This window comes from Haliotis rubra, unplaced genomic scaffold (genome assembly GCF_003918875.1).
Source record: "Haliotis rubra isolate DU_JTF1 unplaced genomic scaffold, ASM391887v1 Scf808, whole genome shotgun sequence".
Classification (NCBI taxonomy): Eukaryota; Metazoa; Mollusca; class Gastropoda; order Lepetellida; family Haliotidae; genus Haliotis; species Haliotis rubra.
Window position 1 is genome coordinate 343,442 of NW_025767533.1, and position 27,771 is coordinate 371,212.

General features: G+C 40.5%; 1 protein-coding gene across 1 annotated transcript; it reads left to right on the forward strand.

The window, feature by feature from the left end:
- Positions 1-2,651: 2,651 nt before the first annotated feature.
- On the forward strand, positions 2,652-27,369 carry LOC124261749 (multiple epidermal growth factor-like domains protein 6). Its single transcript, XM_046696107.1, has 5 exons — positions 2,652-2,878; positions 3,197-4,501; positions 23,383-23,431; positions 24,489-24,571; positions 25,713-27,369. The coding sequence occupies exons 1-5, from the start codon at positions 2,809-2,811 to the stop codon at positions 27,020-27,022; spliced, it is 2,817 nt and encodes a 938-aa protein (XP_046552063.1). The 5' UTR covers positions 2,652-2,808; the 3' UTR covers positions 27,023-27,369.
- Positions 27,370-27,771: the final 402 nt, after the last annotated feature.

A 27,771-nucleotide genomic window follows, 5' to 3' on the forward strand; every position in this document is an offset into this window, starting at 1 on the left:
TATATGTCATGAAGAAATGATAATTGTGTTTTAATTATGTTTGATTTTTGGTTGCATGTGACCTTTAATAACTGTATCTGTCCTTTCACTCATGTGTATTATAATTAGAGGGGTCTCGGACAGCACCGTTCAGTGACTCCCATTTTCAGTGATTTGCTACTTCCGTCTCCGCCCTTTAACGCATGTATTTCGTAACCTTCCTCCTACGACCTTGCCGTGTTTTCGCCTCACGAACAGTTTTAGCCAAGTTCATATCTCAATGTTTATCTTTCTCTTATTCCCGACTTTCTGTCTCCACTATGTGTTTAACCGTTCTTAGTCATGAGCCAAAGGTTATCAGTTCTGAGTCATACTGCTAATCGAAATACTGAATCTGCTGTAATTCTCATACTGCTTTAGGTATGCAGGTATAAAACATTAGATATAACTTAAGAGATATACTGAGTTAAAACAGAAACTTCACATTCTTACTTCAGGGCACTATAAAAGAACAAGAGATGGTAAGATGGTTAAATTGTTATCATTTTTTTGCTGAGATCTGTGTGATGTACTCGATACACTGACAGTGCCATAATCAGTTCCATTAGGCTACACCGCCGTTCCAAAACAGGGGTATACAGAATGTCAAGTCACATGAGTAAAAATGCGAAATTTCTCAGTTCAATATCGTGTATGGCCGCCCCGCGCATTCACCACTGCCAAACACCGTCTCCTCATCGACTGCCTGATGCTTGTGAACACGTGGTTGGGGATTCTGCGCCATTGCTCTTGCAAGGCAGCGCCAAGTTCCTGCAAATTCTGAGGTTGGTTCCTAAGACCACGAAGCCTTCTCCCAAGTGCATCCCAAACGTGCTCTATTGGATTAAGGTCAGGGGACCTCGATGGCCAGTCCATGAAGTTGATTCCAGCGTTTTGAAGGAAATTTCGTGTCAACATCGCGGTATCCGGCCGAGCATTATCATGCTGGAACTGTAGACCTGGGCCATGAGCCGCCATGTAAGGAACGAGTTCAGGGCTGAGCACCTGGTCGCGGTAAGCAGCAGCTGTGAGGTTTCCACGGATGACCAGAAGTCGGGAACGTTTGTTCCCACAGAAAGCACCCCACACCATGCAACTTCCGCCCCCCGAATCTGTCGACTTCCTGTACACAACATTGGGCATACCGTTCACGACGTCGTCTCCAGACTCTATGCCTGCCGTCCGCGAATCTGAGGGTAAACCTGGATTCATCGCTAAAGACGACTCGATTCCAGTCTCTCTGGGTCCATCGGAGGTGACGTTGGGCCCACAGCAGACGTTGACGTTGATGAAACGGCGTCAATATTGGCCCACGATATAGACGTCGAGAATGGAGATTGGCAGCCCGCAACCGATTTCGAATGGTCTGTGAGGACAGTCGACCTCTAAACATCTCAGCCCTGGTTCGTGTAGCTGGCAGAAATCTGTCACGTAGGTGACGTAGGACGATTTGACGGTCTTCTGCTCGTGACGTCACACGTGGACGACCCGACCTTGGGCGATCAGAAGTGGTGCCAGTTTGTTGTAGACGACCTCGCAAGTCATACACAGTACGACGGCTGCATCCCATTGCTATTGCGACGTCAATAACTGATCTTCGCGCTTGCAACATGCCAACGGCACGTTCACATTGCACATTTGACAATCGTGGCATTTCAAGCACCGTTAGAACTGTGGTTTAAAAGTGTTTTTTCAATTCTTGAGGCCAATGCAAACACGTGCATATGAAGAAAACTTCGATGCGAAGATCACGTGATCGTCTGCACGAGCAAAACCTGATTTGGCACTAACGTCATTTGCACGACGAATGGATGGATTTGAGTTGGTTTTGCTAACGTTTTTCTAGAGTCGAAAGATAGGAATCCCATTTCGGATACATAGATGTATCATCAGAGAAACATTATTCATTATTTTTCAAATTACATTTTGTGAAGTTTCTTTTTTGACTCAGTATATATTTACAGAGAAAGCATTTTGTACTTATATATATACATGCATACAAATCAAGGACATCAAGCAGAGGTTATCAGTGTGTCTCACTGTGAAGCCTCACTGACAGGTTATCAGATACTCACGTCACGACACGTGGAAATTAGCCAAGCGTCCTGGGGACTGGAAAAACCAAAAGGGGGCATTCGGATGTTACGCAATACGAGCGTGTAGATACATACAGGTATGTTGCGTGTTTATATCACAACGACATGGCTGGGTGTATGTAACACAGCCGTCTAGAGCGTCTCCGATCAGTATTCCGGTATGTACATAGATTACTGGAATACAAGAATATCAATGTACTGACAACTGAACACTAAAACAATCTGGAGAGCGAATGTCTGTGCTGAATGATCATTAATGGCGGACCTGAAAAGATGGGTGCTTTTACGTTTAATGCGCTTTGTGGTCAGTCAGAAAGAATGCAAATACTACTTGTAAAAAATCATTAACTGGACATTTTGCATAAAACACAACATTTTGGTCTACCATCAACCCATTGAAATATCATATAGTACACTTTCAATCTGCAGAGAAAACCAATGAGTTGATTTTAACAAAACAACGTACAATGTATATATAGAATTATATACGTACAAGAATTAGGGAATGTGCTGCCCTTACGTCCTTCACGAAACAGAATTGCAAATCGTGTACCATTCATCTTCTGTGCGTGCATAAGTTTCGATATTAAGTTAAGACTTTTTCTGACTGGAAGGAAACATGATGTAATGAAATTTACTTTCATTTCATTCAAATGTTATTTCTACCACTATACATTTACAGATTCTTAACAATATGAATCGAATTGAGTGGGTAACTTTGGTGACTGTGGCAACCCTGGCAACGGTTACATTGAAAGTGGAAGGTATGTGTGCTTTGATCCAATCGAGTTCAAGGGGAACGTATGTTGTACATGTTGAACTGTAATTCGTACGCGGGGCACATGTATGTTACAGATTATTTCTTGTAGACGGAATGCTCTAATCTCATATGAATATGTACATGTTAGTGTCTAGATATATGCTACATAAATGAAGTAATGGTCACTTTGGTATCATATTTCTTCCTCATTTTGAAGATTTAGCGATATCTACATCAAATTATATCAAAGTTGACTTTTAAAGAAGCTACCATCTGTAATGTTGGTATTGCCCAAACAAAAAACTATATTTTGTACATACAGGTCAACGTTCATGTTCTACCGATGGCTGTCTCCATGGTAACGGTGGTCTACGATGTCAGTCATGTCAACCCGGGTGTTACGGCTCAACATGCAGCTACACATGTCATGGACGCTGCCATACAGACGGCTGTAACAGACAAACTGGCCAGTGTTTCAGATGCCGACCAGAGATCTACGGACGAGACTGCGACCAAACATGTCCACTTCAATGCGCCAACAGTGTGATAGGCGGGAATGTCTACTGTGATCGAGACAAAGGTGCGTGTTCTGAAGCATGTCGACCAGGATGGAGCGGTACACACTGTACCGAATCATGTCCGCCCAACTGCAAACATCAAACCTGTAAAAAGCAAACAAAACAGTGTATCACCGGGTGTGAGACAGGCTGGACAGGAGATTACTGTAATACAACATGTGACAACTGTCTGATGGGAAAATGCAACGATAAGGGCTACTGTCTCTTGGGCTGTAAAGCGGGCTTCTTCGGACAAAACTGTGATAGGGGATGTCCACACTGTTGGACTACTGGCTGTGACAGAGGTTCCGGAATCTGTGAACAGTGTCATCCTGGTTACCATGGCTCCAAATGCACCGAGACGTGTCCTGAAACCTGCTATAAAGGCCGGGAGGGTTACAGAAACTGTGACCGTCACACCAAGGCTTGTCTCGAGGGCTGTGAACCTGGATGGCACGGGTCTCATTGCAACACACCGTGCAGCACCTCATGTACAGCTGCCCGATGTTACAGCCATGACGGTTCCTGTGTAGATGGATGTGTACCAGGTTTCTATGGCAAACACTGCCACAAGAGATGCATTCATGGAAACTGTAAAAACAACACTTGTGACCGCCATGGTCATTGTAAGGAATGCAAAGATGGCTGGTTTGGAGAAGACTGTCAGCGACTTTGCCCAGCACTGTGTGAGTCATGTCTTCGCGACACTGGGCAATGTTCACGGTGTTCTGATGGCTATCATGGTCCTGACTGTGATGATAAATGCAGTGACACCTGTTTGCATCACACATGTGACAGAGATGGCAACTGTTTTGAGTGTAGAGATCTGACGTACGGAACTCGGTGTCAATACCCATGTAGCGAGAACTGCGTGAGATGCGACCAGACAACGGGGGCGTGTACAAGGTGCAGAGGAGGACAATCCCTTGAAGACGGTAGATGTACCCCACCAGTATCTGTACATTATACATCCTCGGGGGCAGATTCCGTGAAGCATACTCTACATGAATTGAAACATTTGTTATTTATACCCTCAACACTTCTTATCGGTGCATGCGCTATGACTTTGCGTGGCTAAAGGGGAGGGATGAGGGGACGGGGAGGGGACGGGGGTAGCCTAGTGGTTAAAGCGTTGGTTCTTCAAGCCGATGGGTACAATGTGTGAAGCCCATTTCTGGTGTCCCCCGCCGTGATATTGCTGGAATAATTTTTTTAAAGCGGCTTAAAACCATGTTCACTCACTCACTCACTGCTAGGAGGGTGTTATCTAGGTGTATAAGGCCCTGCTATCTCCTTCGGGAAAACAACTCGATTGAAAGAGCGTTATATGAGCATTCAGGTTTATAAGATCTATAAACAATTATTCTACCATGACTTCAGTAAACACTGGATTGTGATTGGTTAATTAAAGTCATTCAGAGGTATATAATCACGTTATACAGGTCTCTGATTTTCCGTGCGCAATTATACATGGTTTACGGTAATGCACTATTTTTGTCTGCCCACCAACATGGCGGACACCAAACAACCTACCGATGCATCGATAAATCACGGCGACTTTGCTGTCGGAAATTACACATATGTCTTTAAAGATGGATTTAGCGATGACGGGCTCGACTCACTACTTGCGTAAATCACAGCAATAGGTGTTTATACATACAAACGTACTTCGAAAGCATGGAAACAAATATTCAGTCGAACAAGATCAAAACATCGTCTGCTTTCCGAATAAAAATTCAGCAAAAACAAATATGTTTACGTTGATTCTATGTTATGTCAGAATAGATCCAGCAATAGACTGCTACATAATTTCCGTGTTAAATTTATTATCAGCTTTCGTCATCGATATCGCCACTGATCTTGATCCGGTAACGGAGGATGCATTAACATCGAACGCCGAAGAAATGTTAATGCCTTCCGTCCACATAAATAAACAGTTGGGTTATCAATTGAAACAAAAGGATATTTTGAAATTTGTACTGTTTCAAATTTAGCGGTAGTAAAACACAATTACAGAATCTGCGAACCGTTCTGTTTAGCCCAACATCTAAAAGTATCACAGGAAAAATAACTTGGTTTCGGGACACCGGAAACCTAACGGAAATATAACGGAAACTTAAGTTTCAGTTAGGTTTCCGGACGGTTTCTCTACATTTCCTTCAGGTTTCCGGAAAACGGAAACTTACAAATTACCCAGAAACCGGCATGGCTCCAGTGCGTTTCCGTTACCCAGATTCCTGTAGGGCCCCAGTGCGTTTCCGTTACCCAGTTTCCTGTATGGCTCCAGTGCGTTTCCGTTACCCAGTTTCCTGTATGGCTCCAGTGCGTTTCCGTTACCCAGTTTCCTGTAGGGCTCCAGTGCGTTTCCGTTACCCAGTTTCCTGTATGACTCCAGTGAGTTTCAGTTACCAGATTCCTGTATGGCTCCAGTGAGTTTCAGTTACCCAGATTCCTTTGAGGTTCCATTGGGTTTCCCTTATCCTCTACTTTAAGATGGTTTCATTTATTTACTTAGTTCAATTATGTTTCCCTTTGATTTCCGTTTCTATTAATCACATTAACAACAATCCATAAGTTTCAGTAAATCAGAATCTGTATGGCTCCATTTGGTTTCAATTATTAGTATTCAGTGATTACCATATGTCCATATTAAATTATGATTATTCAACTATATTAACTGTAGTTGAAATAAATTTATTATATATTTGAATGTATTATGTCATATATTTTATTGATAATACATTCAAATATAAAACATTCATTTCAACTACAGTTACCTGAACACCACATGGACATAGAAATAAATAAATACAAAATCAGTCAGTCAGTCGATTTCTCTTTATTCATCATAACCACATCATGTCTATGTTTCAATGTTACAATTATACATTGTCACAAATCACAAGGTCCCGTCAGTTGATTTCTCCTTATTCAGAGAGGAATGCACACTAAAAAACATACACGAACCACTTGCACACTAACAGGTATGTACATTTATATTTATTATTTAATATTAATATTATTATGCTAAGACAGGTTTAAGGGTATTCAGAGAGAGAGAGAGAGAGAGAGAGAGAGAGAGAGAGAGAGAGAGAGAGAGAGAGAGAGAGAGAGAGAGAGAGAGAGAGAGAGAGAGAGAGAGAGAGAGAGAGAGAGAGAGAGAGAGAGAGAGAGTGGTGTCATCACAGGCCCTATGGATTTGAAATTTTGTCTGAGTAGTAGTTTGTTCAAATAAATATTATGGAGGGGTTGGCATTTTTTTTAATATGAAGGGTTAAGGTTAGGGTTAATTTCTTTTTAATCTTAGACTCAGAAACAACAAATTGAGTTGTTATTTCCTAAACAGGGTGGATACAGGAAATAATTGAATGTGCATTTAGACATTCCATCCTATCCCTAACTATCATGAATCATATTCTCAATGACCAGGGTGGAAGATCTTTACGTGGTTGGAATGCATCTTGTTGGATGGTGTCGCAAGTTCTTTATTTTTGCCTCTGGAGCGTCAGACACCACTGGCGATGCCAATTCTGGTGTTAGGACTGCAGCCACCTTCTATGTTCTTTTCTCTGCCCAGTTAATAGTAGCTAGATTCTTCAGGCGCTGTTGGAGTTTCTGGGGAGAAAAATGAAATTCTTGCATTGCGAAAGTTATGTCCAACATTTATTCTTGAGAGCGGCACTTGGTCTAATTAGATAATGGCACATTACGGTGATGGGTAATGACATGAGATAAGGAAAGTTATTCTATTACAGGTATATAGCGATGTGATAATATGTAGCACATCATGTCAGTTAAGTGACTCAGGGTGTTTCAAACTGGTGTCAGGAAGTCTATAAACCGATACAAATGATATTATATAATCCAGTGTCAGGAACTTACAGATCGGATTCTTTTGTTTCTTATAGCATCTTCCCTGTGTTTTTCTTCCTTTCCTGTAATCTGCCGACGTCGATCGTCCCTCTTGCACCTCCAAATTATCCAAAAGGCTTCTACTAAAAAAAGCAAATGAGTTCATTTTGATTTGTCCAATAATAGGTTATTACAATCCTACAAACATTCATTATTTTGATCATTGTCATATTCACCATGTATCAAACCAAGTAATAAGTAATTGTGGTATATGCATTACTGAGAGGGTATGAGAAGTTTTCTATTAACATGATCGACATGATTATGCAGAAACTATACACTACATAATGGTATGCTGTGTAATTCTACTAGATAACTGACAGAATGAAATAATTAGATGCTAGATTTACCCAATTGTGAACAATAAACGAGTTGATGACAATTTTAATTTTAGTTTACATTTGTCAATAACATCTTACAAAACCCAACATATATATTGATGATGATGTCGAGCAATAATAAAACTTGGAGAAAGTTATTTTACCTTAAGTAACTTGGTGAATTTTCAAGGGACTCCACGGACTTTTCCATGATTCTTCTCACAACAGCCTAAAACAAAAAGAGACACATTTTGATCATGAACATTGGTAATATTTCCACCTAATTATCATGAATTACTTGTTTTATCTATATTTGTTGCCTTGCTGCATATCAGACTCAACGTACAGGAACACAAAGGCATACTTGTGTTATGGTTATATTTTAACGGAATGTTCAGCTGGTATCAACAATAATATGTTTTTTTTAACAGATTTCACACCAAAATGCAATGTCCACATTAATAACCGTGAGCGAAATCGAAATGCGAGCGCACCGTTACTGTAAGATAAAGGTTGCTACCGAAAACGTTTAATTCGATGCAAACTGACTGCTATGATAAGAAAATAATGAATTTCATCTGAAACCTACCTGACAAGGACGGGGTACTGCTAATTCCTGTCCTGGGTTTCCGTTGAGATCGCTCAAGTTCCCGGATCCTTGGTTCCAAAGCTTCGATTGTCAAGTATGTTCCCATGTGTCAAGAAAACTGTAGCAAGTATACAGACTGCCATTTCTACTACCTTACTCTCATAGACTTTACTTCAAAACAACAACAAAAAGTTCTTTCCAATCTCGCGCGTGTACGTTTGAACAAAGATGGCGGCATTTCAAACAAAGACTTATGGGTACTCAATTATATTTTTTTTCAATTCTATTGTAAACATGCCAATAGTCTGCTTACCCTTCACAAGTTTAGAAAAACACTGATAATTGCAATATGTGTTTATGTAAATTGTTTGTTTTTACAATATCCGTCACATCTCGCGGGGCCTCATTCATTCCAAATCAAGCGCTTCCGGTTTCAGGACAACAATTTTAGTACGTGGTCTGACTGCCAGGTGGGCAGCACCTGCTCCCTCGACCGAGACGGACACAGGGACTGGGCAGCTGCCCACCTTGGCAGAATTTCTTCAACCTAAACAATGAAACAATAAGAACGGTGGGTGTATTTCCTGTAATAGTAAGAAAGTACTCCAGCAGTGTAAACCTTATTCGGATTTTCCGATGCGTTGATCATATGATGACCGATCCAATTTGATCCTATTTCTGTGTTTTTACCTCGATATTTCGATCATATCAAGAAACAATATGATGTTTGATGACCTATTCTTTAAAACAACACAGCGTATATCCCTAAGATTATGTAGGCAATTAACAATGCATGCAATACAGCGATTACTACTCCCTTGCTGTAACCCGTGTTTGGTGATATAAACCTAAGCCCGTTTATTTGTCATCATTCACTTGATAGTCAGTTAGTGAATTAATAACAGGTATAATTGGTGGTAACTCAGAATACCCGACAAAGATTCCCATTTAGCATTTCTCATGTCTGCACTAAATATTCAACATTTTAAAGTAAGGTCTGATGTACTACATGTTATGTAATATATGCATGGAGGTGCAGCATAAGGAATTATCAGCTGAGTTAAAAAAAAAACACAGATGAAAGGATGAACCGATAACACGCTAATTGATTTAATACTTTTATCTTGCACGACGTATTTGTCAAAAGGGCCCCGTCAAAAGGTAGGGTTTATGTTTGTAGAGTTACTAACGTATACTGAAGAGGTTAAGTACCGTGAAGTAGACATTTGTGATGTTTATAACAACAATAAGGGCAGCACCCAGGGATTTTCAGGTTGACCGCATTTGGAGAACATTAGACATAATCTGTGGTGATAAGAATGCAGGTAACACTAAATTCTCAAGTTGAAAATAAAATAAATTGTACAACGAGGTGATATACGTAGAAAATACCAGATTTTAGAGAATATTTTACTTTATTCCTGATATGGCAACAGCCATAAAATTCATTAAAGTGACATCTTAGCACAAATTATTTTAATCATAATCATGATAAAACAATTTCATAATACATGTACATAGTACGCATCCAGTCTACACTGCAGTTTCGTGAAACTGCGTCTGCGAACGCAATTACACTTATTCTGCCTGCAGACAAATCATCAGTGGTATTGTAAAATATATTTATGTTATATGTTGTATTTATTGTCACAGCGGATATATATACCTTTATATCATTGTTGACACGTTTGTAGTTCGTGTCACCTATTTCGTTAGGTAGTTCAGAAAGCTAATCCGTTAAAACAACATGCACCGTCAGCCCTCCAACATCAAAGGATTTTCACTGTAATAACAAAGGTCTACTTCCAGGTAAGACATCACTGAATACACCCACATTCTGTCGTGTAAACACAGCCACCTTCCTTCGAGGATTAACCGACAATATTTGATGTTTTAAAAGAATTGTGGACATTATGTAAAAAAATTGTCAGGTGCATTATCTTTGGTGTCCAATGAAACACGGTCACGTGACATGGGACAGGTTTTTGGGCAGCTGCAGAGGAATGGCATTTCGTTCCATTATGCGGATACTGATGGATACATTTCTCGAACAAGGTAATAGCCCATTAGTTGTGTTATAATGTTAGTTGTTTTTAAGTTTGATATCTGTATTTTGTTTTTATTTTTCTTGTAGCATTCAACAAAATCATTCCACTTCAAGTTTTTCGCCGTGAAGTTATTCTAGGCGAGACAGACAACATGTACTAAGTCACACTTAGGGCAAATGTGTGTGAAATATGATTCCTTTATATTTTAGGTACTCTATATAACATATCTAGAAATTACAGTCATTTTATAAATTTATGAGGTTCCAAAGTGCTTATAAATATGATAATGGATTAATAATGATAATGCTATAATTAAAGGCAATACGTTCATTCACTTCATTTTCCTCCAATCCTAATAGTACTCACTACTGGCAGATGAAGTTAAACTTAATATATTTTATGTCTATGAGTCTAATGTATAATTTGTTGTGGCCTGTATTATGTTCCTTATTGAACATTTGCGAAAATATCGTAAATTATTTGTTCAGTTATGTGTAATGTGCATAACCACTCCCAGTTAGTTGTATTAGTAGTCAGCGTAAGACTGCTACTGTCTATGTCTATGTCTATGTCTGCTAGAACTATTACACTTCCTCGCAAAGCAGAGCTATGTAGTTTGCAAGAGGTTCAGGTTATGGATTGTTTGCCTTTGGATTTGGAAGATGATAGTGGTGCTATGGATGAGAAGCCTGTTACTATTGATTTAGCAGATAGCCCCTTGTCTGGTGATCAAAGAGGTCAAGTACAGGATATGCTTAGTCGGTGGACAGATATTATGTCTCAGCATTCTCTAGACTTGGGCCATACTACAACAGTTAGACATGAGAGATCAATCTTATGGATGATGTGCCTTTCAAGGAACCATACCGTAGAGTACCCCCGGCTTTATTTGAGGAAGTTAGGCAACATCTTAAGAATATGCTTGAGTGTGGAGCCATTCGTGAAAGTCATAGCCCCTATTCTTCAAATATTGTATTGGTTCGTAAGAGGGACGGCAGTCTAAGAGTATGCATTGACATGAGAAAGATTAATGCTAAAAGCATTCGGGATTCCTATTCCTTGCCAAGGATTGACGAAACTTTAGATTGTCTTGTTGGATCAAAATGGTTTTCAAAGCTTGATTTAAATTCAGGCTACTGGCAACTAGAATTACGTGAATCAGATATGAAAACAGCATTTTCTGCAGGTCCCTTGGGATTTTTTGAATGCAATAGGATGCCTTTTGTGTTGACCAACGCCCCAGCAACGTTCCAGAGGTTAATGGAGAGATGTATGGGCGATTTACACCTGAAAGAATGTTTGATCTATCTGGATGATATAATCATATTTTCACAAACTTTTGAACAACAGTTGACCAGAGTTGAATCTGTATTTCGAAGGTTGAGGGAACATTGTTTGAAGTTAAAGCCGTCTAAATGTGAAATCTTCAGAAACAGGGTCAAGTTTCTTGGGCATGTTGTATCCTCAGAAGGAGTAGAAACTGATCCAGATAAGGTTGAATTTTTGAAATCATGGCCAGTTCCTGAAACTGTTAAGGAGTTGCAGAAATTTCTAGGTTTCGCTGGTTATTACCGTTGGTTCGTTCAGAATTATGCGAGAGTGGCCAAACCTCTGACTGATTTACTTCATGGAAAACTGGAGAAAGGTAAAGCCAAATCTAAGTCAAAGTTACAATGGACTTTTGAACATCAAGCAGCTTTTAATCAGCTGATAGAGTGTTTAACTTCACCACCAGTACTTGCGTATGCTGATAATTCTTAACCCTTTATTCTCAATATAGATGCCAGTAGTGAAGGTTTGGGGTCAGTTTTGTATCAGCACCAAGATGACAAGGAACGAGTGATTGCTTATGCTAGTCGTGCATTGAGGAAATCGGAGAAAAATTATCCAGCACATAAATTGGAGTTTTTGGCACTCAAATGGGCTGTGTGTGATAAGTTTCATGAGTATCTATATGGTAATCATTTTGAGGTTAGAACTGGTAATAATCCCCTCACATATGTCTTGTCAACAGCCAAGTTAGACGCAACAGGGCACAGGTGGCTTGCAGCATTGTCAACATATGACTTTAAAGCAGGAGCAGGAAAAGCTAACAAGGATGCAGATGCTTTATCTCGTCACCCAAACTTTTCTGCTACAGATATTCAGGCCAATGTTGTTAAGGCTATTTGTGGTTCTCAGTCTGTGAATATGGTTGAATGTTTGGCAACTTCACCAGATGTTGTGGAGGAGAGTACTGTTCCTTTTAGGAATGTAGATTGGGTCTTAGAACAGTATAAAGATCTGGATGTTGGCAAAGTGATAGATTTTGTCACAAAGGGAAGAAAACCAACTGCTCGTCTAGTTTGCAAAGAATCCGATGGAGTTCGTAGGCTTTTAGGACAGTGGAAGAAACTTGTGGTTAGGGATGGTGTTTTATACAGAAAAAAGTTCCATCAAGGTGATTTGAGATATCAACTTGTATTGCCAACACAATGGAGGAAATTAGTTTTGGGTGCGTTTCATGATGACATGGGACATCAGGGTCGAGACAGAACAGTAGATTTAGTTCAGTCCAGGTTTTATTGGCAAGGGTTGTCCACAGATGTCGAAACAAAGATCAGGCTTTGTGGTAGATGTATTCGCAGAAAATGTTCTCCTAATCAAGTTGCAGCTCCACTTGTGAATATTTCTACAAGTCAACGTATGGAATTAGTTTGTGTAGATTACCTTTCTCTGGAGGAAGCAGGTGGATGTGGGAATATTCTCGTGATTACGGATCATTTTACGAGATTTGCACATGCAGTTCCCACCAGGAATCAAACAGCTACTACAACAGCTAAGGCATTATTTGATTTCTTTCTTCACTATGGGTTTCCAGCACAGCTACATAGTGATCAAGGTCGCAATTTTGAGTCAAAGGTTATCAAAGCCCTCTGTAAACTGGCTGGCACCGTCAAGACTAGCACATCGCTATATCACCCAATGGGAAATGGAATGGTAGAGCGATTTAACCAGACTTTACTCAAGATGTTGGGTACCTTCGGGGAAGATAAAAAGACAGATTGGAAAATGTATGTTCCAGCATTAGTACATGCATACAATGCTACAAGGCATGATAGCACTGGTTATTCACCATTCTATCTGATGTTTGGGCGACATCCCCGTTTGGCTATAGATGCTTTCCTTGGCATTTATCCAGATGACATGCAGGAGCAGTGGGGTGTCGAGCATGTAGCCAGGTTGAAGAAAAGGTTAGGCTATGCTTATAACATTGCTTCCACAGAGTCCAGTCAAGCTGCATGCAGACACAAAAAGAGATATGACAGGAAGCAGTTCTTACAGAAGGAGATAGAGTACTTGTGAAGAACGTTGGTCTAAAAGGAGAGCACAAATTGGCAGATTTCTGATCCAGTGACCCATATACAGTTGTCAGTCAGCCAAATAAGGACATACCAGTATATGTGGTGAAAAGAGAATGGAAAAGGTAAAGTAAAGACATTGCATCGAAATATGCTACTACCTTTTATGTCTCTACCTGGTCCAGATGTGACTATGCCTGCACAGCACACAAGAACACAACTCAAGGAGATAGATTTTGAACATATTTCTTCTGAAGATGAAAGTGAGTGTGAGGATTTAGTTCCATTTCTCTATATTGGAGATCACCAAGGTAATCCAGAGGTCTCTATCACTTCATCATCTGTCGAGTTGGATCATGCTGATTCTCATATTTTGGATCAACCAAGTTCTTCAGATATAGAAACTGTAAATAGCACTGAAGAGGCTACTGTAAATGACATTTCAGGAATTGTTTTGAATTCCGAACAGAATTCAACCGGTTCTCCCCAAGATTGTATTCTTGATCCGGGTGCCAGTCCTTTTATTCCTCGACGTTCAGGTCGTGAAAGGAGGCCACCAGACTGGTTCAGGAGCGGTGCGTATATATTGCAGCAAAATGATGAAAATGATGAAATATACTGAGTCAAAAAAGAAACTTCACAAAATGTAATTTGAAAAATAATGAATAATTTTTCACTGATGATACATTTATGTATCCGAAATGGAATCCCTATCTTTCGACTCTAGAAAAACGTTAGCAAAACCAACTCAAACCCATCCATTCGTCGTGCAAATGACGTTAGTGCCAAATCAGGTTTTGCACGTGTTGTCGATCACGTGATCTTCGCATCGAAGTTTTCTTCATATGCACGTGTTTGCATTGGCCTCAAGAATTGAAAAAACACTTTTAAACCACAGTTCTAACGGTGCTTGAAATGCCACGATTGTCAAATGTGCAACGTGAATGTGCCGTTGGCATGTTGCAAGCGGGAAGATCAGTTATTGACGTCGCAAGAGCAATGGGATGTAGCCGTCGTACTGTGTATGACTTGCGAGGTCGTCTACAACAAATTGGCACCACTTCTGATCGCCCAAGGTCGGGTCGTCCACGTGTGACGTCACGAGCAGAAGACCGTCAAATCGTCCTACGTCACCTACGTGACAGATTTCTGCCAGCTACACGAACCAGGGCTGAGATGTTTAGAGGTCGACTGTCCTCACAGACCATTCGAAATCGGTTGCGGACTGCCAATCTCCATTCTCGACGTCCATATCGTGGGCCAATATTGACGCCGTTTCATTAACGTCAACGTCTGCTGTGGGCCTGCCTGCTGTGGGCCCAACGTCACCTCCGATGGACACAGAGAGACTGGAATCGAGTCGTCTTTAGCGATGAATCAAGGTTTACCCTCAGATTCGCGGACGGCAGGCATAGTCTGGAGACGACGTCGTGAACGGTATGCCCAATGTTGTGTACAGGAAGTCGACAGATTCGGGGGCGGAAGTTGCATGGTGTGGGGTGCTTTCTGTGGGAACAACCGTTCCCGACTTCTGGTCATCCGTGGAAACCTCACAGCTGCTGCTTACCGCGACCAGGTGCTCAGCCCTGAACTCGTTCCTTTCATGGCGGCTCATGGCCCAGGTCTACAGTTCCAGCATGATAATGCTCGGCCGCATATCGCGATGTTGACACGAAATTTCCTTCAAAACGCTGGAATCAACTTCATGGACTGGCCATCGAGGTCCCCTGACCTTAATCCAATAGAGCACGTTTGGGATGCACTTGGGAGAAGGCTTCGTGGTCTTAGGAACCAGCCTCAGAATTTGCAGGAACTTGGCGCTGCCTTGCAAGAGCAATGGCGCAGAATCCCCATCTACGTGTTCACAAGCATCAGGCAGTCGATGAGAAGACGGTGTTTGGCAGTGGTGAATGCGCGGGGCGGCCATACACGATATTGAACTGAGAAATTTCGCATTTTTATTCTTGTGACTTGACATTCTGTATACCCCTGTTTTGGAACGGCGGTGTAGCCTAATGGAACTGATTATGGCACTGTCAGTGTATCGAGTACATCACACAGATCTCAGGCATGAAATAAAAACAATTTAACCATCTTACCATCTCTTGTTCTTTTATAGTGCCCTGAAGAAAGAATGTGAAGTTTCTTTTTTGACTCAGTATATTTGTATAATTCCCAATTTCATTTCAGGAATTATTCTTTTAAGTTGCAACGTGTGAACGCACTTGTCCAATATATATATATATATATATATATTTAACCACTATATATATGTGTGTGTGTGTGTGTGTGTGTGTGTATATATATTTATTTATATATATATATATGTCACAGGTTCAATTGTTCATACAATGTACAGCACAGCACCCCTGGCACATTTTACAATTTTTGTCCCTAACAGCTTGCCATACAGAAGAGCTGGCTGCCAGCAGGTACATCCTGGGCTGTGGCACATGCTGCTCCTGCAGTCTGTGCACTCAGGTGATATAAAAGCTGCATGTGCCATGTGCCCGGCACACACCATGCTGGCAGTGGCAGCCCTCTATGTAATTTCCCTAATTACAGGTACGCAAGTTTGTTTGAATTGTTCATATTAAAACACTTCTCATAATTAAGTCAGGTGTAACCCTGTATTCAAATAATTATATTTAATAATGGTCTAGTAACCAGTAACTTTCATAATTATTTATATCTAATAATTATGTAAAATGTCACAATAGTTTTACTTGTTGTATTGATTTATAAAGACACACCATGCTGGCAGTGGCAGCCCTCTATGTAATTTCCCTAATTACAGGTATATGGCACGCTCGTGTTTGTACCACGATGGCAAATGGCAGAATAAAGACGTTGAACACCAGCCCAGTGGTCGTGTTTTAAAACCTGCGACATATATATATATATATATATATATATATATATATATATATATTGTTACGAGTGGGTGTTTTTTGTAATTTGTAATAACATTAAGTGATAGTTATTATGGGTCACAATGTTTAAAGTTTTGAGTGTGGGTTGTGGGTCACAGCTTGCATCATGTATGTTCATAGTATTTTTAGCTGTACTCCTTTTTGATAGCGCTCCAGAGCTGCCCTTGATAATCTTTTTGTTTATCTTGTTCACTTCCGCCTCTCGCCGTGGGGGTTCGCGAATGTACTGAGTGAACAATGATACATCCACGCTTTGCTCGAATGTTTAAGAATCTGTCAGTATATATAAAGGCTGGTTGTCATGTTGTGCGACACGGGAGTCACACACGGAATTACACGGGACTTTTCATATCACTGGAGTTGTGTACATTTGTCTGCCATCACCATCGTCTGACCTACCTTCAAGACTGACACTGTGTACCTGACTGCTTTCATTGTAAACTACCTTCATTCAATATATCTTCTGTCACTGTAAATGTCAAGACTCTGGGGAGTTGATATTTTATATTTGTGACCCAATACTTTAGATTTGTGACTCAATTGCATTTTACTAGAAATCTGCATTGTGATTCATTGTAGCTTGCTCATTGTTTTGTTCAATATATACATTATTGAATATTTTAGACTTGGTTCAAAGGGGATTCTTAAATCTTTTACATTCACCATGTAGTGGCTGATGCAGTCTCTTGTGAAATTACAAAGTCGGTTTAGAGAGTGAGTGAGTATGGTTTTACGCCGCTTGTAGCAATATTCCAGCGGGGGACACCAGAAATGGGCTTCACACATTGTGGCCATGTGGGGATTCGAACCCGGGTCTTCAGTGTGACGAGCCAACGCTTTAACCACTAGGCTACCCCATCGCCCCGGTTAAGAGAGTCAATTTGCACTAAAACATTTTTGGGGACCGGATGTGAGTGTCGGAATTCGGAATAGAGGGATGTCGGATTAGTCGGACCAAATAAATGTGTCGGTTTACAAGGAACGTCTGTTTAGAAGGAGTCAACTGTATTTCAAGAGGTCCTGGGTGTATAATTACAAAGTTGGCATATTTGTTCACAATGACGAGTTAAGCATCAGTGATGGTCAAAATATCCTGATTCTGTGATTTTGGCCTGGTCTACTGATATCAGCGCTTGTGGTGCTTTGCCATTTATGTGTTTGTTGGTTTTGTATTTAGTTTGTCGATTTACTTAATTGTCGAAAAAGGGCACTTTCAAGTCATTAAAGCTTATGGGAGGATGAGATTGTGAGGCACCTAGCACTGTAAACATCATAAACATCACTGGACCAGTGAAACTGAAGCTTCAGTGCCAACCAATAATGACACCAGAAGATTTGGTTCAAATCTAGTTTTCAGCATGACCACAAGTTGATTTTACCATTTCACTTCAACCACACTGTCATCTGAAATGTCTTTATACTATATGTACAATTCAGTTTGCTGCCTGTGTGAAGCCATGTTCTAGGTTTTGGGTGCCAAATCCTAAAGAGTCTTTCACACTTATTTCGAATTGACAGGAATCAAGGAGAATCAGCCAGAAAATATTTTTTACCCAAATTCGAACTACATTCGGGAGAGAATGTCAAAATAAACCAATTTTTTCAAGCTTTGTAAGAATGCTGTTGGAATACTTAGAACGCACTTCGAACCCGCCTCGAATGATTCTTATTCATTCCAAATGAACTAGATCACGAATGCAGCCCGAATGAATCGGAATACAGTAGGAATAATTAGAATGCCGTTAGAATACACTAAGAATACTTAAAATGAATTTCGACTGCCGTACGAGGCCAGTTCGATTGCTGCATGAATAGCACTCAAATTTCAGTTGGAACGTACCTCGAATGCTGTACGAATTTACATAGAATGCATTCTGAACCCTCTTGGAATGACCCCGAATATAGATCGAATATTAAAGAATTAAAATAGAATGCAGCTCGAATATTTCAAATGTCCTTCAAATGCACTTAGAATGTAACACGAATGTCCGAAATGCATCAAGAATGCTGCCGGAATGTTCCACGATGGTGTATAAAAACCTGTTGAATCTTGACCATTCATCAGTCACTGCCCAACTCCCATAGAGTATGGACCATCTGGATCATGTTGCGTTGCTGCAGATTGCTGTCCTCCAGAAAGCCCTGACTGAAAGAGATGTGGAGGAGAGCCAGGAGATTCCAGACCAGACCATGGCTGACAGAGGAAAGGAGGAGGCTGTATGGACATTACACAAGACTGATGGAGGAGCTCAGAGTTGAGGACACGCAGTCATTCTTCAACTACCATAGGATGGAGTCTGCCATTTTTGATTAGTTGGTGCAGAAAGTGGATCCAAGAATACAGAAGCAGGATACATACATGAGAAATGCGCTACCTCGAAGCTAGACATCACATTGAGGTTCCTGGCTTCAGGTGATAGGTACCCCAGCATCATATACAGCTTCCGCGTGGCAAGGAACACAATCAGCCTGATCATCCAAGAAGTGTGTAAGGTCATTGTGGAGGAATACAAGGATGAGGTTATCATCTGCCCTACCACTACAGAAGAATGGGCACCCACTGAAGAGGTATTCAGAAATAGGTGGAATATTCCTCATGCCGTAGGAGTTTAGATTTCAAACATGTGGCCTTTAGGAAACCTGCCAAGACGGCTCATTGTACCACAGCTACAAGGGTTTCTTCTCTGTGGTCCTCATGACCCTTGTGGGTTGAAATTACAAGTTCCTGTGGGTGGACGTTGGTGCTTACGGAAGTATGTCTGATGCTCGGATCTTCAACGAGTGCGAGCTCAAGGATTGCCTTGAAGACGGAAGCATGCCGTACCCCAAGATGACGAGTGTATGCCATGCTGTATTCTGGGAGATGATGTCTTTGGAATAATGGCCTTCTTGATGAAACCGTATGGTCATAGGACTCTCAAAAGAGACGAGAGAATCAACAACTACAGGATCAGCAGGGTGGATGAGGAAGATGAGCAGCACAACGTGGTGCCAGGAGGCTGGGGACAACTTGTGCAGCTTGAAGATGTGAATGATATCTGAAGTTTCAGTGATAGGTGGCTACGTTTTATGCGATTCGGCAGTGTTCTGATGACGTCAGGGCTCATTTGAAGAGCATTGGGGATGTTCTGACTGTATTTGAGGTGTATTCGATATATATTCAAGCTGTATTCCAAGTGCAATCGAAATATTCCGATACGTTTGAGGAATATTACACCTAAATTCCACCAGCAATCGAAATACATTCGAGGCGCATTCGGGACATTCTTGCAGGATTTGAAGAGGCTTGCCTTTTCGATTCTCCCTCGAATACGGTCAGAATGCAGTTAGAATGCAGTAATAATACTTAGAATGCAGTTAGAATGCAGTAAGAATAGATTTTTCCACTTCGAATGTACCTCGAAAGTTTTGAACATGTTCAAAACATTCGGGCATGTCACAAGAATTTACACGAATAGTTGGAGTGCATTCGGAATGGAGTAAGAAGTTTTAGAATGCAGTTAGAATTTCCAGGACTCTCCAGGAATTTTCATTCCGACGGCATTCCGACGGCATTCCGCCTCAAGTTTAAAGAGGGTATAATATTTGGCTCTGTAAAACTTCCGCGAATTAACTCTGACACAAGAGTTTTCGCTCGGGTTGCAAATGATCAACCTTAACATCTAACTAAGCTAAACTTTCAGAATTGGGAATTTTATGTCTGGCACAATCAGCAATATCTACAAACCAAGTTCTACTATGTACAGAAGTAACAGTGCCAAAGCACTGAGTAGGTTATTTGTCATTTCTTTTGTGATACTTTCTTATCATATTGAAATACAAAGTTGTGTGTTTTGTACGACAGCTTGGTGTTTGGACGATGTAATCCGTATCACTCGCTTTCTATCAATGGTTGACCAGTGATTGACAAAAACACTACCACCTTAGCCTCAAGACTGAAATTTCTCTCTTGAACCTTCTTGTCATATTGTACTTTGATCAGGTGGTGGGTTTCTTTTAGATTATCCCAGCTAACTCCTCAAGGTTAAAAAAGTCTGTTCCGAAATGATGAAACAGTCCAACAAACGCATTTGAGAACTATCTTTAAGCCATAGTTCATTCTGTGCGACCAAAGAAAACGTAAGAAGGACTGAAACTCCTGAAATGACTCCCTCGCAGAAAATAACAACAAATGAATTCTTCTCAGTTTCAACATCAGTAAGTCCTATTCATTTTCTTAAGAGTCTCTCCAGAGCTCCTTGAGATTCAGGATGATATGCACAAGGCTTAACCCGAGTTATGCCTAACTGATGCACAGCCTGTTGGAATACATGTAAGTCTGAAATTGGAGCCTTGACCTGCCTGAATAGTCATATACCCCTGGGCCTTGTGAAAGAAAGTCACTGCGCCGTGATCCCGTTCCCTCTACTCAGCAGTCATCGATGTCCAAAACCTTCAATCCAGGGGTGAAACTTCGTCGAGGCGAGAGGTTGTCAAGCTCACCATGTCTCAGCCTGTGACTTGTTGACCTCGGAACAGGTTTCTGGAGACACAGAATGTTCATGATCGCCTGCACGGGATACAGCACGTCAACAGCACAAGTTCAGGGTCGATTAAACAGAAACTAACCTTTAAGAAAACAAGCAGCTAATTAGTTCCTAGCTATGAAAGTTCCGCTGACCAGGCAATTCAATTACACTTGTTTAACCACCGTTAACACGTTGATTCATGACTGAACTCTTTGACAATGAAAATGATTATCTTGCATGGTATAAATGATGTTCATAGAGGGAGTGTCATACTTCGGACAGTTGACACCTACATGGATGGGTAACATACATGGACAATATTTTTGAAAAAGTGTTTTTGCTGTCATGCTAGATATTCACATTGCCTTACAAAAGGTACTACTGACTGTTTGGATAATGTACCTATCTGTATGTCTGAGAAGGTGGTATGTACATGAGCAATGTAACTGTAAGTGCCATCAATGTACATATTGAAAATAATTTAGACTGTTGCACTGATACTCTTCCTTTGAGCACAGACCGTCAATAATTGACTGCACATCACAGGTGCGCGTGCGCGTGTGTGTGTCGGGGGGTCATTGAACGTCATGCAATGCATCCATTTCATATCGCCTCTATGGTTACCTAGAAATTCATCTTTTTTCATGTCAATGCACACACAATTTCCATTGTGGGATTCGGTCTAGTAATTACTAGGTTTTAAATTTGGTCGAGTATATGTAATAATATTCCAATATCATGTGTACAAGTTTTTTTACATAATGTAAGATTCGATTAAGGTAGTACGTGGACGGGGAAAACCCATATCATAGATCTAAGTGATTAGCATACAAACATATTCTTTTAGAAAATAGAAGATGTTTTAAATATCTTAAGGATATTGAAGATGAATTATACGTATTGTTTAAAATTTCACTGTGTATTACATGACGATATGAGGGTGCTATTTTTAATGATTGTGTGAATTTCCAGATTGTTTAGATCCTGCTATGTTTTGTATTCAACAATCCTAATCTTTGTTATGTTTTAGCCAAAATCGCCTTTTTAATCTTCAACAGAAGGAAAACACTGTTATTATACCTATTAATGTTTTGATAATTTTTAGCTTTGTATAATGCTTTTTGTCTCATAATTCTCTTTTGAATGGTTCTGTGCAATTTACTCTTTTGAATGTTTTAATGATCATTTTTGTGTATGTGTGTACAGAAGTGAGACTAGATAACCTATTGTCAGTCTGTCTGTCTAACAGACATGGACGTTCGCCCCATCCGGTAAAAGCACTTGTAGTTACAATACATGTGCATGGACAGATTTTGTGCGTTAATTCTACATCCTGTACAGTAAGATATCAAATGTGCATTGCACTCCCTTTTCCAACACAGCTTTATAGCTTTCTTATAAAGGAAAATCTTTGGTATGTTGTTTAACGGCGCACTCAATATATTTTGAAGAAACAAGACTAGCACGTGGTCAAGATTGAAACATAACATATGTATATATAACCAAGCGGGATTTCCAAATTACAATTTCAAATGGAAGAGTTAGGCTATTCAATGCGAGTAATACACACTGACACCCTGGGTTGGACGGGTGCCCAGTTGTCTAATGTACAGCTTTCGCTGTGCAGGGTTGTTACCTCCCTTAGACCTTTCAGAATCCAGGTTCGCCTTGTTTTTCTTTTTCCACAACCTTGCCTTTGCTTGATGATGTCTTAGATCTGCATTACTTGGGGCTTTTCTCCCACAGTAACAACAGAAATAATGTTCAAACGCTGTTAAACCATACTGGCTCACATACAGTATTGTTTGCGACAAAATATTTCGTGTCACACACCTTTGTAAACACAACACATTGTTCAATCAAATCCTGAAAACAGTTTTATGTTGTAAATACATGGCCAAATAACCTCTGCATCATTTTCTCGGTTTTTGTTCAAGTCCCTGTTATGGCAACTGTCTATCCTCTTGATAAAACCTCAACGTTCTTTGTATTTCTGTTACACACTGAAATATAGTTATAACTTTAGTAAAAGTCCTTTTCATTTTTTTAATACAATTCATTTTGTATGCAGATATAAAGCGTCGGATATATCTTAAGATATATTTACAGAGACAGCACAGTGTACATATGTACGGATCAGTGATATCCGTATCGTCACAATCGCAACGTCACGATAGTTGGAAATTAGCCAAGCACACTGGCGACAGTGGAAAGAGAAGCAGTTAGATATTACGCAATACGGGCGTGCAGATAGCTCCAAATATGTACATGTATAGGTGTGCAGTTGAAAGCCTCCTGAGTCGACCTTTGTAACACAGCCATCTATAAGCCTCTCCAGTCAGTTTCCAGGTATGTGTGTAGATTACTGGTATACATGCCAGTATGTATATGTATGTGTGAAGAAAGTATACTCAAATGTCAGGTAACTAGGTATATTAATGAACTCTCATCTGAACATGAACTAATATCTCTGGACAGCGTTTGTCTGTGCTGAGCGGTAAGTAATGGCGGACCGGGAAGGTTTGATGTTTTGAATAAACTGCATCTTTGGGTCCTTTAGAAATAATGCAACCATTTCTTCTGAAAGCTCATTAACTAATAGATCTGAAACAACATTTTCATCTACCACTATCCAACTGAAATATCAATACACTTTAAATCAACAGTGTGAGTTGCTTCAAAACAACGAGGAATGTAAATATATATGTACAGTACAACCAGAAATTATTGAGAGTTTAAAGATTGTACATTTTTTATTTTTTTAACTCATTACTCACGTATTAAATGTGAATATTAGCAGAACATAACTCCAGATTCAAAGACAGGTGAACAGTTAGCATTTTGTCAAGTCACCATGGGCAGCAATGCAGGCATAAGTTAGAAAATCGTGGTCCATGCTGTCCCAATATCGGACCACCTCTTCTTTCATTTCAGCAGTATTTATCAGATTTTTCTTATTGACACAAGTCCCCAAACATTTTCTATTGGATTTAGGTCAGGGCTATAGCTTGGCCAATCTGATAATGTCATATTTTGGGTCCGAAACCAGGCCTGTGAATGCTTTGAACGATGTTTTGAACGATGTTTTGGGTCGTTGTCCTGCTGGAAAATCCAAAACTTTCGATAGAACACGTGAGCAGATGGAAGTAAATGTTCCTCGAGAATATCTGTGTACCGCTCACTGTTCATATTTCCTTCAAATACACAGAGGGGCGTTGCCCCTAACATAGATATGCCACCCCACACGTTAAATTTCGGAATGTACTTTGGGCGCTATACAAAGGTTTTTCAGTTTGTTTGGTCCAGAATTTCAGTGTATTAGTGTTTTTCCTCAAAACTGTAAGTAAACATATGAAATTTTATTTCATTTCATTCAAATGTTAATTTTACCACTAAATATTTTCAGATTCACCACAAATATGAATCGAATGCAGTGGACAACTCTGGGGATTGTGGCAATCCTGGCAATGGTTGCCTTAAAAGTCGAAGGTATGTGTGCTTGATCCAAATCTTGTTCATAAGGAGCGTACATGGTACACGTTGAACTGTAATTCACACACATAGGATACTTGGTATGCTTAAAGGTTTAGAACGTTCAGTCAGAACCATGTACGTTACAAAATATTTCATGTAAACAGAATGCCTTAACCTAATATATAAATATGTGCATGATAGTGTCTAAATATTGTCATGAAGCAGTTGTCACTTATCATCATATTCTAGCTAACTTTTGAAGACTGGCAAATCACTATGAAATTATACTTAAGTTGGCTACAAACAAGCTAACGGAGGCAGTGTTGGTATTGTCCAAACGAAACCAAATGTTTTGTACATGCAGGTCAACCTTTATGTTTAACCGATACACATGTTTTGTACATGCAGGTCAACCTTTATGTTTAACCTATACACATGTTCCGTACATGCGGGTCAACCTTTATGTTTAACCGATACACATGTTTTGTACATGCAGGTCAACCTTTATGTTTAACCGATACACATGTTCCGTACATGCAGGTCAACCTTTATGTTTAACCGATACACATGTTTTGTACATGTAGGTCAACCTTTATGTTTAACCGATATACATGTTTTGTACATGCAGGTCAACCTTTATGTTTAACCGGTACAAATGTTCCGTACATGCAGGTCAACCTTTATGTTTAACCGATACACATGTTTTGTACATGCAGGTCAACCTTTATGTTTAACCGATACACATGTTTTGTACATGCAGGTCAACCTTTATGTTTAACCGATACAAATGTTCCGTACATGCAAGTTAACCTTTATGTTTTACCGATACACATGTTTTGTACATGCAGGTCAACCTTTATGTTTAACCGATACACATGTTTTGTACATACAGGTCAACCTTAATGTTTAACCGATACACATGTTTTGTACATGCAGGTCAACCTTTATGTTTAACCGATACACATGTTTTGTACATACAGGTCAACCTTAATGTTTTACCGATACACATGTTTTGTACATACAGGTCAACCTTAATGTTTAACCGATACACATGTTTTGTACATGCAGGTCAACCTTTATGTTTTACCGATACACATGTTTTGTACATGCAGGTCAACCTTTATGTTTTACCGGTACACATATTTTGTACATACAGGTCAACGTTCATGTTCTACCGATGGCTGTCTCCATGGTAACGGTGGTCTACGATGTCAATCATGTCAACCCGGGTGTTACGGCTCAACATGCAGCTACACATGTCATGGACACTGCCATACAGACGGCTGTAACAGACAAACTGGCCAATGTTTCAGATGCCAACCAGGGATGTACGGACGAGACTGCGACCAAACATGTCCACTTCAATGTGCCAACAGTGTGATACGCGGGAACGTCTACTGTGACCGAAACACAGGTGCGTGTTCTGAAGCATGTCGACCAGGATGGACCGGTTCACACTGTACTGAATCATGTCCGCCCAACTGCAAACATCAAACCTGTAACAAGCAAACAAAACAGTGTATCACCGGGTGTAAGACAGGCTGGACAGGAGAATACTGTAATACAACATGTGACAACTGTCTGATGGGAAAATGCAACGATAAGGGCTACTGTCTCTTGGGCTGTAAAGCGGGCTTCTTCGGACAAAACTGTGATAGGGGGTGTCCACACTGTTGGACTACTGGCTGTGACAGAGGTTCCGGAATCTGTGAACAGTGTCATCCTGGTTACCATGGCTCCAAATGCACCGAGACGTGTCCCGAAACCTGCTATAAAGGCCGGGAGGGTTACAGAAACTGTGACCGTTACACCAAGGCTTGTCTCGAGGGCTGTGAACCTGGATGGCACGGTTCTCATTGCAACACACCGTGCAGCACCTCCTGTACAGCTGCCCGATGTTACAGCCATGACGGTTCCTGTGTAGATGGATGTGTACCAGGTTTCTATGGCAAACACTGCCACAAGAGATGCATTCATGAAAACTGTAAAAACAACACTTGTGACCACCATGGTCATTGTAAGGAATGCAAAGATGGCTGGTTTGGAGAAGACTGTCAGCGACTTTGCCCAGCACTGTGTGAGTCATGTCTTCGCGACACTGGGCAATGTTCACGGTGTTCTGATGGCTATTATGGTCCTGACTGTGATGATAAATGCAGTGACACCTGTTTGCATCACACATGTGACAGAGATGGCAACTGTTTTGAGTGTAGAGATCTGACATACGGAACTCGGTGCCAATACTCATGTAGCGAGAACTGCGCGAGATGCGACCAGCCAACGGGGACGTGTACAAGGTGCAGAGGAGGACAATCCCTTGAAGACGGCAGATGTACCCCATCAGCATCTGAACATTATACATCCTCGCGGGCAGATTCCGTGAAGCATACGCGATTTAAATTAAAACATTTTTTCTGCATTTTCTTAACACTTATCTGTGCATGCGCTATGACTTGGCGTTGCTAGAAGATAAGTTTCATTATATTCAGTTGGTTCGGTCACTGTTTAGGAGTGCAGTATTGGTCCCAAAATGTCTTTCATCATTATATGACCTATTAACTCGTGTCAGTTTCCGTTTCGACTTTACAAAAACAGTTCAGCTATTCTTAACAGATCGTTATGTTACATTGTTTATAGATATTCAAGCAACATTGTTCGAGATATTGTGCCATCTACCTGGACATTTGACGAGATTATCATCGCTGACATGTATTTTAATTCGTGTGATTGTGCAAAAGTTAAGAGTTATGTTATAAGTTAACTGTTTTTGTCCATTCTGTTGTCTGTTGAAATAAATATATTTGTTGTTTTAATTGTTAATTGTTTCAATTATTTGCAAAGTCTATTAGACGTTGACAAATTGGTAAGCATATCATGGGGCGGTGGGGTAGTCTAGTGGTTAAAGAGTTCGAGGGTCACGCCGAAGACCCGGGTTCGAATCCCCACAAGGGTACAATGTGTGAAGCCCATTTCAGGTGTCCCCCGCCGTGATATTGCTGGAATATTGCTAAAAGCTGCGTAAAATCAAACTCAATCAGTTAGTCAGTTAGCATATTACGACCAGAAAATACTACCATATAGGAGAGTTTTATTAATCGTTTTGCTAAAGGTAGTATGAACTTGAGCAACAATGCGCTGCATATGTAGGTGAGGTCCTCATTTCATATGCTAAATAACATAATCCATGGTTGGCTCTCTCCTTTCCAGAGGAGTCA